Source organism: Mastomys coucha, unplaced genomic scaffold (assembly GCF_008632895.1).
Source record: "Mastomys coucha isolate ucsf_1 unplaced genomic scaffold, UCSF_Mcou_1 pScaffold12, whole genome shotgun sequence".
NCBI classification, from domain to species: Eukaryota; Metazoa; Chordata; class Mammalia; order Rodentia; family Muridae; genus Mastomys; species Mastomys coucha.
Window position 1 is genome coordinate 84920466 of NW_022196894.1, and position 11254 is coordinate 84931719.

An 11254-nucleotide genomic window follows, 5' to 3' on the forward strand; every position below is an offset into this window, starting at 1 on the left:
CTGAACTTCTGTTCCATCCTTGAGACTAGCAAGGTTGAAAGAGAAAAATAACTCCTACCAACTGTACTCTGAGCTCTACTCACATGTTCAGCATTAGTGCTGAAAAAAATTATTTTTAAAATAAGAAATGTAAGGTATATACTTCAGTGGAGAGGTAGTTCATGCTCCTTATTTATCAGATTTATTGCTTTTCTATTGTATGATAGCATGTTCTGCATGTGTATGAGTGCTCCAGTAGCATGTTATGACCTCTGAAGCAACACCAACAGTTCCATGATTCCAAATCTTTATTTTAAAATAAATTCCACACTATAAAAAGATAATTATTTTATTATTAGTATCCAAAACTGTTAACCTCATCAGGGCCAAACTATCTAGAATTTTTAACTTTTTTTTCTAATAAAAATCCTTAGTTAATTTTGCAAGTCCTGAAGACCATGACAAGGATCTTTGTCCTCTTTTATTTTTGGTTGTAAGCCTGTCTTTTAATGGCTGAGTCATCTCTCCAACCTGAGAGTAAACTCTCTAGATGGGTGAGCAAACCTGAGCGATGTGGCCAAGGATCTGCGACACTTCTCATTTCAACCCCACATAGGTTTTTTGCTCATTAATTTCTTTAGTATAGTTACAAGAGAACGTTTACTAATCAATATTTAATTATCGGCATTTCCTGACTTAAGTGAGCTCAGGGACACAGAGCACTAAGCATTTAATCAGGGCGGGCTTGATTTCTGCCTTTCCTTATTAGCTGTGCGGCTTTTTTAATTAAATGAAGCATTTTGAGTTAGAGTTTCTTTCCTTTAAGATATAAATGATCTCTCCCCCGAAGTAGTTTTTGCTTCAGTTATTCATTTGTCAAGTATTTATATTATAGGAAGCCTGTTCTACTTTAAACATCTTGGAAGATCCAGAGATCAGTTGGAGCCCCAGAACTTAGTGTACATGCGTATGGGTGTTCCACGCTTCCCCTGTACTCCTGCTGGCTGCTGCTTTTATGATGCTTGGTTTTACTCATCAGATACCAAACTCAGGGACCAGGGGAGTCTGTCAGGCATAGGAGGAAAATACTAGAAAGGGACCAGGGGAGTCTGTCAGGCATAGGAGGAAAGTACTAGAAAGGGACCAGGGGAGTCTGTCAGGCATAGGAGGAAAGTACTAGAAAGGGACCAGGGGAGTCTGTCAGGCATAGGAGGAAAATACTAGAAAGGGACCAGGGGAGTCTGTCAGGCATAGGAGGAAAATACTAGAATTCCTATTCTGATTTAATTTTTGCCTCTCTTGGAGGTAACTTTTATTTCAATGTTTTCAAATGTACAGAAAACTCCAGAGGAAATGTTAAAAATGCTCATATGTCTTTTCACTACTTATTAAATATTTCCCAAAATGTGCTGTGTTCCTAAGCTGGCCACAAGTTCCTGCCTCAGGTTGCCAAGGTTCAGGATTACAGGTGTGTACCCATCGTATCTAATTTTTAAAAAATATTATATATATATATATATATATATATATATATATATATATATATATACACTGTAGCTGTTTTTAAACATACCAGAAGAGGGCATTAGATCCTATTATAGATGGTTGTGAGCCACCATGTGGTTGGTGGGAATTAAACTCAGGACCTTTGCAAGAGCAGTCAGTGTCCTTAACCGCTGAGCCATCTCTCCAGCCTCACATCTAATTTTTAACTAATGGTCTTAAATGCCTAAATGGTTCAGGAGACCTAAATGAATAGGATAGTTGAGTCCTTTTCTATTTATGGATCATTAGAACATTACGGATGGGGTTCGTGATCAGAAAAGTTTCCTTGCTCCAGAAGCCCTGGATTTATTTCCAATATGAATGTAAATATTATTATTTTGTAAAACACATACTTTCCATTCTTCCTCTTATCTTATGTAGTATCAGGCCAGTGTATGAATGTAAATGTTGCTTTTATTTCCTCAGGTGAAGGGTGAGATGAAAGTCATACCCAAGCTGTGTGAATACACGGCTTGGGCTGAGCCCAGAGTGTTTCCTTCTCTGTTCCAACTATCCCTAGGCTTGGGGCTTCTAGCTTCCATACAATCCAATCTTCCAAGCTGACTGATTCAATCTGGCTCCTCTAGGCTTCTGAGATTCCCTGTTTTGCCTGACCTCATATTAACTTTGGCAATGTTCTAATCTTCTGGCTCCTCCTCATTCTCTGGCTTGTTCTGTTTTCACCTGTGTCTAGATTGTTCTCTCTGAAACCTGTCTCTGTAAAACTGTCCTGGTAAAACTGCCATACACACACACACACACACACACACACACACACACACACACACACCACCTGTGTCTAGCTTCTTGTCTCTCCCTGCACTGTTCTTAAATATAGCCTGTCTTTCCCGTCTGTTCTTGTGAGAGCTGGGCACATCCTATTTCTGATGCATTCTGACAAATCGTTCTCTGATTTGTCACTTTGCCCCTCAATTAGATGTCACATTCAAATATGGTTGCTTCCTTTTACAAGGAAGATAGAGAGAAAACTTTTAGGAATTTAGTCCTCCCTGTACAGGGTCTATATCATGATCCAGTCAACCCTACATCAGGATGCGGAGTAGTTAGGGCATGTTTCTTGCCCCACTTTTCAGACAGAATAGCATTTTATTTATTATTTATTTATTTATTTATATTTGCACATAGCATGCATGCTGTATTAGACATTGTAAATTATCTGGAGTCACACATACAGGAGTATGCGTGCATATTACATAATAATACTACTATGCTATTTTATTAGAGCATCAGCAGATTCATGGGGGGTCCTGCGTCCCTAATGTGTACTAAGGGATAACTGTATATATGTGAGTACTAGAGAAAGACATGGGAAATAATGTCCTCAAGATCAAACCTAGGACCTTGAGCTAGTAAATGCTGTCACCAAACTCCAGCTCCAAACCCTCAGGAAGATTTGTTAAACTGAGACATAACTTTAATATCCAGAGTAAAAACCCATAGCATCTAATGACATGGATCTTGTCTAAGCTCTTTGTTTTGCTTTTAACACTTTGTTTATTTGAATTTAAGATTCATAATATGGTTGATTTAAATGTAGTATTATAATTTATATGTCGAATACACTTATTTTTCATTAGCAGAATCTAGAAATTTTTCATTAAAATCAGTGACTTTTCCATTAATAATTATTTTAAGGTTGTTTGTATGACAATGGGAAGTGTTCTGGTGTATTGTAATTTAGGACAATGTTAACAACATACAGATTAATTGGACAGATGTCTGGTGTTAGAGTTTCAGCTTAATCAAATAAAAGTCTATAATTAAAAAAAATTAAAAAAAAAAAAAAGAAACAAGAGAAGCTGAATACCGTCTTTCAAGGAGGAAGATTAAGTAAGTGTCAGCGTAGCTGTCTCCTCACACAACAGCACGCAGGGCCTTGATGTATACCATGGGTAACCAATATTCTTTTCATTCCTTTGTAAAGTAATAATTTGAATAACTCGTTGCTACTTCTTTTTACATTGGCATTTGCTTTCTCAGAAACAGAAATGCATTTGCTGTTTTGTCTTTTAAGCAGCCAGCACTTAGCCGGGCAGTGGTGGGGCACGCCTTTAATCCCAACACTTGGGAGGTAAAGGTAGGCAGATTTCTGAGTTCGAGGCCAGCCTGGTCTACAGAGTGAGTTCCAGGACAGCCAGGGCTACACAGAGAAACCCTGTCTCAAAAAATAAACAAACAAACAAACAAAACCAAAAACAAAAAAAAACCCAAGCAGCCAGCACTTAATTTGTTGCACTTAAGAATGAGAGAAAGAAAGAAAGAAAGAAGGAAAAAAGAAAGAAGGAAAGAAAGAGAGAAAAGATCATAAGCCAGTGAGATGGCTTAGCAGGTAAAAGCACTTGCCATATAAGCCAGACCACCTGAGTTGGATCCCCAGAAGTCATAGCAGAAGGAGAGAACTAATTCCACTTCAAGCTGTGGCATGTACACATCTGTACACACACACACACACACACACACACACACACACACTACACATATGCACAAATAATATATAGTTTGAAAGACCATTGTTTTGGATAATTGACCTGAGTCTTTGGAATGTGTCTAGTACACTGGATATATCTAGTAGGGGTGCTAAGTAAAAGGTCTCTAAACTTGTGATTTAGGAGAAATTAAAAACAAAAGACCCATTCTTAGGCATTGTGTTTCAGAACTGTAACTCCAGTACTTGGGAAGCTGAGGCAGGAGAATTGATGCACCCTGGAATAGTAAGTTCCAGGCCAGCTTGGATCTGCAGAGTGAGACTCTGTCCCACCCACGGTTTGATGTGAGTGTGAACTATTGCAGCCTCTGTAGAAGCCATGGTGGAGGCTTTTCAAAACAGTAAAAATATGACCAGCCTATTACCTGGTCACCTCTCCTGGGCACATACTCAAAGGATTTTACGTCTTGCTATAGACACTTGGCTGTCCACATTGATCTCTTCCTACAATAGCAAGGAAATAGAATCAGCCTAGATGTCCATCAACAGATGAACAGATCACAAAAATGCAGCCTATGTACACAGTGGAGGTTTGTTCAGCTGTGAAGAAAAATGAAATTACACAACTTTCAGAAAAATGGCTGGATTTGGAAAACGTAGAAGGTGACATAACCCGGGTTTAGGAAGACACACACTGTATGCAGATCCTTACCTCTAGTTGTTAAATATGCATATCCAGGAGGAAAGATGCCTGTAAAGGGAGGAATGTGGGAAGTGGCCTATAAGAGTGGAAGAAAAGGGGCTTGAAGGGAGGTGTGGAGAAAAGAGAACAATGTAGAAGAATACAGTGGGGGAGAAAGGGTTGGAGGCACGAGGCAAGAAATGTATGGAATCTTGTGTAGAAGGAAACTTGCTGCTTTGTAAGCTTAAAAACAGTAAACAACACAAATACCTAAATGAAGAAGGGAAAAATAAAGGTCTGTCCTTGGTGGCTGGCTGGAAGGTTAAGCAGGGAGATGCGCAGCTGGAGGAGCACTTTTTAGGGAGATGCACAGCTAGAGGAGTACCCATTGCTGGATGTGTTTGCAGTAAAGCCTGTGCTTTTTCTTGCCCCGTGCCCTGCATTTCAGGAAGGAGCTCATCGCCAAGCTGGACCAGGCAGAAAGGGAGAAGCTGGACGCTGCTCAGCTGGTTCAGGAATTTGAGGCTCTGACGGAGGAGAACCGGACGCTGAAGATGGCCCAGTCTCAGTGTGTAGAGCAACTGGAAAAACTCAGAATCCAGTATCAGAAGAGGCAGGGCTCCTCCTAACATCAGCCGATGAAATGTGAGCGAGGTTGCTGACTGCTATGAGCCAGCCAAAAGGATTTGCATCTTAAGGAACAGAGAGTAAAATCTATTACTTCTCTTTATTACCCATATGGCAAATGTCTAGAATGAGTTTAGTGCTGCCTAGCTTCGAGCTTGAGAGAGGGATATTTTATTTTAAGTGAGGTCATTAATGTAAAGCTATCACCAGTATATATTTTCAGAGATCAGAGTTCTTTTTGCCAAAGATATATATATATTTCTTAGTTAGAAAGATATGATCATACTATAGAGTAGAAAATAATAAAAATAGAATATTGACTAGCCCCACTGAAAATCATGAGCCATAAAACAAGCCAGTAGGGTGTTCACTGTAGTTTCACATCTGTACATTTTAAAATTTTATGCCTTTTCATATTTCAAGTCTACTCAGCTACAAACCATGGAGACTAGCTGTGCTTTGTAGAGTCAAATGTAACTCCTCAGTGACTGATTGTCCTAAGAACAAATGGTTGCATAGCCTAAATGCTTTCTCATGAAAATATCAACAGATGTGTGTCCTTGCCCAAAGCTCACTGGCCAGTGCTGATTTGTGTAATGAAGAATCAAGGCTGCCTGTGCTTTTTTTCCCTCTGTGTTAACACACAGTGGACACGTTTGCCTTGGCTGTGTGTGTCTTTGGGATCTGGGTGTGGAGAAAGTGGAAAGCTATCATTCAGACACTACACACAGTTGAATGTCTGTAAGACCAGTAACTAGAGGACATAACTAGTGTTTGGGATCTCAGGAGATAGGTTAGATCAGTAAAGCTGACAGGAATGTGTGTGTGAATGCAGGATTAGAGAGTGATCTCCCTTGTTCCACCTCCCACACTTTCCTGACCATCTTTGTTTTGTGTCCATTTCCAGTCACATGACTTCTTTTTCATTAAACATGGATCCAAAGAGCAGCCCTGTGTCTTGTTTTCTTCTTAAGCCCTTTGTGTTAGAAGTTGCTCTGGTTAGAGTTTATTCTTGCAGTAGTACTGGAAAAGAAGTGAAGTCCTTTTTCAGGAGGAAACTTAGGTTTTACATCTAAAATACTCAGAGCACTAATGCTGATAATGAGGTATTATAATGACCTTAGACAGGGACAGTGGTACCCAACCAGGCATGATGATCAGGGGATATTTGACAGGTTCTAGAAACATTTTCTTTCCTTTAAAAGGATATTTATTATTTATGTATTTGTGTTTATATACATGTGTGTGAACGTACATGTATGTGTGTGCCATGGTGCCCATCTGATTGTCAGAGGACTTCCAGGGTCAGTTCTTGCTTCCTACCTTGTAGAACTTTGGGATCGAAGCTAGTCCTCAGGCTTGGCAGCAAGCCCCCACGGAGCCTTTTCTTTGGTTGCCACAATTAGGATAGAGGACATTACTGGTATGGAGGCCAGAGTCCAAAAACAATACCACATACAGGGCAGTCTTCCCTATTGAATCATCCCATTCAGTAGCATGTCAACAGGACAAAGAGTGATGTTTCCTCATGGTAAACCAATCACTGGGGATCTTGGGCACAGACTAGGAAGCCAGAGGCTGCTCCATCCATGGTGCAGAGGCTGTGAGGCCTCCCCGTTATAGAGATGACGCTTTCCTATGGGTCTCAAAGTCTTCAACACTGTGAAGCCTGCCTGTCTGATACCTCTTGTTGCTTTAATTTTTGATCCAAGGCAAAAAACAAGAAAATAAAAAATAAATAAATAAATTCCATGATCCTTACTAGACCCCACTCCTAGTCATTTGTTTTTGGTAATCGTGAAGCTCAGACATACTAACAGGCAGGAGATTTTATTCCCCCAAATTTGCCCAATCCTGGGGCTAATAGAGCAGCAGGAAGAAGAACTATTCTCAAGCTTGAGACGCAGGATTTCATATCTGGAAAATGAATGAGTTATGGTTTTTAGCAGAAAACAAGGGCAGGAAGCCTCTCCACTCTGGCAGGATGAACGTTAGAGCAGGTGGAGCTTTTGGGGTGGACCTTAGTCAGTGTTCTGCTGCTGTGAAGAGACATCATGGCCATGGCAACTCTGACAAAAGAGAAGCATTTAATCAGGGCTGACTTGCCGTTCAGTCCATTTGCCATCATGATGGGAAGCGTAGTAGCACGCAGACACAGCCAACCAGATGTGATGCTGGAGAGGAGCTGAGAGTTCTACATCTAGTTACAATGCAGGCAACAGGAGGAGAAAGACCCTGGGCCTGGCTTGAGAATGTGAAACCGCAGAGCCTTCCGCCAATGACACACTTCTTCCAACAAGACCACATCTGCTTAACAATTCCACACCTCCTAATCCTTGTCAAGTAGTGCCACTCCCTAACAACCAAGAATTCAACTATAGGAGCCTGTGAGGACCATTCCAATTCAAACTCCACAGGATGTCACTGGGGTTATGGTCCAGAATAACTGTATGAGTAACACCTTTAACCCTGCTAGTCTTAATCAGGACATTTACCCAGTGTTTCTAAAATATACATATTTGTCCCTCAGAAACAAACTTTGCCCCCAAGTATGTGTGTTTTTAGTTGATTCCAGCTTATTAAAACATGAAATATCATCCATTTTATTACAAGTCAGAGAAACCTAATGGCAGAATTTGTCACTCATTCGACAACTTCCCACAAACCTTACTATCAACATATCTTATCTACTACAGATCCCTAAGAATTTGCCATCTTCACATTATAAAGGCAAGGTGTGGTACTTTCTTGGCATTGAGTGAGACCCTAAGGTCAACCCCCAGCAACAGAAAGAGGAAAAATAGAATTAAACCATCCTGATATAGCAATATTGTTATATTATAGAATGTTAAAAATCAGTATCAGTGTGAAGGTGCTCGCCTGGGAGCTAGAATTAAAGAATAATGAAAATCTCATTACATTTTGCAATTGCTCTACTAAAAGACATGCTGTTTGTGGGCCATTTAGTTTGTGCAGACATGAAAAGAATGTGATCCAACATGGCTAGCAGCCAAATGTATATGAACTGGCAGAGCTTGCTTCTCTAAGTCACAGAGGGCTTAGGTGTATTATCAGCTTGGTATAAACAAGGAACAGAATGGACTTCAAATTCAAACACAGTTCACCCCCAGATCCATTATATACTTAACAAATGCAGCAGCAACAGGGACTGCAGAAGTAAGTGGCATAAAGAACTAAGAGATGACTAGTCTGGGGTAGTGTGCTTATTGAGCTAAGGAGAGAGAGGTATAGGAAGGGATTGAAGAAAGTTCATAGGAGTGTACGAGGTTCTTGGACTAATAGTCATGGGAACTTACCAACAGGTGGGAGGCATGGGAAATACACAGGAAGTGGAACCCGCATCAAATAGACAGTATAAACACAGAGCAAGATTCACCAGGCCCCTTTTGTGTCAGACTCTACAGTGCTCTGTGTACAGAGTCCTCTAGTTCTTGAAGAGTGTTTACAGGTTCAAGATGCTGTCCATTGCACATCAGAGCTACCTTTGAAATAACTTTAAATCAGCACATAGAATAATGGGGTTTATTGTGATATTTTCATATGAAATAGATAATGCATTCATTATATTCTGCTCACATATACTACTTCCCTGCTGTGCCTCCTCATTCTTCCTGGTTCCCTCTGGCTGGCTTGGTCCCCTTCCTGCCTTTATGTTTTCAATTCATGAAACACAATTACCCCCGTCCCCACATACACATATTATAAAGGTGTGTGTCCACATATCTAGATTGTGGCATGTAGAGAAATTATGACTTCTGTCTTTTCTCCTTACCTAATGTTTGTTATCTTTCTGCTTTAGGCATCCCTCTTACATGATCTTTCATGCTACATACATATAGATTATGTCTGCTCTATCAAATGCATCCTGTCATTTGTATAGGTCCCTACCTAGTGACTATATATGTATGTGTGTGTGTATATCAATTTCCCCAAAACCAGAAAATTAACGTTCCATAGCCTGTATTTCTAGATCTGAGATTTAGTAACAAAGGTCTCACTCCCACTCCCCCTCATGCCGCTCTTTCCCCCCCCCCATCTCTCTGTCCTTGCTTCCCAGACTTTCTTCCCCAAGCCCCTTTGCTTCTAGCCATGTAAGATTACCACATGCCTGTGTACCTTTTGGCTTCTGGCACAGAACTGTGGAAGTGCGGGTGGTGGTGGAGGTGTCCTGTTCCAAGAGGGAAGATACATGTTTACTTAAGTAATCACATGGGGCAGCTTACAGTATTTGTTTAAAAATTCCCTCCAAAGATGGAAACCCATTCTTCTTCCTGATTGGGTGAGTCTGACTTAAAAATGTGTTTTTAATAAGTAAGCAGGGGAACAGTCAGACTTGAGACAAAACACCAGAAGGTGTGCCCTACCTGTCTGGGGTGAGTATGCTGCTGGGCTTACAAAGTCAAGTTGGGAGCTGAGAAGCCCACTAGTTAGAACCGATGTCCTCGACACTGGCTAAGTAATGAGCCAGGTACAGCCCCCAGCCCCAGGCACAGCCCCCAGCCCCAGGCAGGACTCCAGATGGCTACAGGTTGCCAGAAGCTCATCAGGACAGAGCAGAACCACCCTGTTACGTTGCTTCCAGCTCCTGGTTCTTGGGAATTCCAAGATGGTAAAAGCTTGCTGCTTTGAGCCATTGAATTTTGGAGTGATTGGTTAAGCAGTGAAAGATAAGGAATATGCCAAACAGGAAAAAGATATCATTTATGAGTGCGTATAAAAAGGGAGTAGGGATGAGATGAGAAATCTTGGATGGCTTAGTAATGAGTAATGAGATAAGATCTGACAATGAGGAAGAGCTACAGAGGCAGAGAAGGCAGGTGTTGATCCAGACCACAAACACACACACATGCACACACACACACACACACATGCATGCACACGAATGGCCGCACATGAATGCACTCAAACGAATGCAGGAACGCGTGTGTGCCCGCACACAAGCCCCACTTAAAAGACTTGAAGGTAAGGCCAGTATGGTTGTGAGTGAACAGGTTCATGCTGAAGTTAGAGATTAAGGTAGGAGCAAGAAGATGGCTCTAAGAAACATATCTATAGGAGCCACTACCTGAGACCCCCTACTAAGCACACTGACTATCACCGAGATACACACTAGCCTCGGAGGTTGATTTTTTTTTTAAATGGGGTATCACCATAGCCCAGGCAGGCTTGAATTCACTGACCCAGGCTGACCTCAAACTCATGGAAATCCTCCTGCCTCACATCCCAAATTCTAGGCTTGCACCCCTATACTCAGCTATCATCTTGGCTGTTGTAGGAGAGGAATGGTTGTCAGAGCAAGAAACACAGAGCTTTGGAAGAAGAAGATGGGCAAGGTCACAGGTGGAAAAGAAGTGACACCCGGTGTGACAATAGGGTTCCTGGGCTGCTCCGAGCCCCTTCCCATTCTAACCTGTTTTCACCAAGAGGGAATGTGCTTGTTTCTTTCTCACACTATATACAAGTTCTCCCTGGGGGGAAAGTGGATTCTATTTAGGAGACTGTTCAAGTAGAGCCCGGCACTCATGCACTGGTTTTGCTGAGGTGTTAAAAACATTGTGTTCAGGTTTCTCGTGCATGTCCCGCCCCAGCAGCTCTGAAGGCAGGTAGATAAAAGGCTGCTTTTACAAGGGCTGTTTACTGAGGCCCTGATTATGCCCATGAGGTGATCACGTGAGTCACACGAACTGGAACATGGAGTCTTTCTCCCAGGAGTCCCACTTGCATAAGGTGCAATGGGCAAGGTGGGTCCCAAATGACATCCTCCTGAGCATGTAAGAGTGAGTCTGGGTGTCCACTGAGGAGCCAAAGCTTCTGTAGCGAAGAATCCAGGATGGCAGGCGACTACCCTTTGTTTTATGTCACCAAACACTGTCTGGGCTGTGGCTGTTCTCTCGGTCAGAGTCCTGAGAAGGGAAAGATAAAGTCTTTGGGACTAGGTACAATCACATGTGAAA

The 11254-nt window shown here is 41.6% G+C and overlaps 1 protein-coding gene and 1 long non-coding RNA gene across 3 annotated transcripts in view; one reads left to right on the plus strand and one right to left on the minus strand.

Moving 5' to 3' along the window:
• Nucleotides 1-6227, plus strand: part of Map3k7cl (MAP3K7 C-terminal like) — a 41167-nt gene extending 34940 nt beyond the window's left edge. For both annotated transcript variants that reach the window (XM_031364745.1, XM_031364747.1), the window contains one exon: nucleotides 5101-6227. In XM_031364745.1, coding sequence (XP_031220605.1) covers nucleotides 5101-5281 — 181 coding nt within the window. In that variant the 3' untranslated portion in view covers nucleotides 5282-6227. The remainder of the gene's footprint in view (nucleotides 1-5100) is intronic.
• A 4617-nt stretch (nucleotides 6228-10844) lies between these two features.
• Nucleotides 10845-11254, minus strand: part of LOC116086540 — a 7281-nt gene continuing 6871 nt past the window's right edge. Inside the window, exon 2 of the long non-coding RNA XR_004116988.1 lies at nucleotides 10845-11203. This is a non-coding gene — a long non-coding RNA (uncharacterized LOC116086540). The remainder of the gene's footprint in view (nucleotides 11204-11254) is intronic.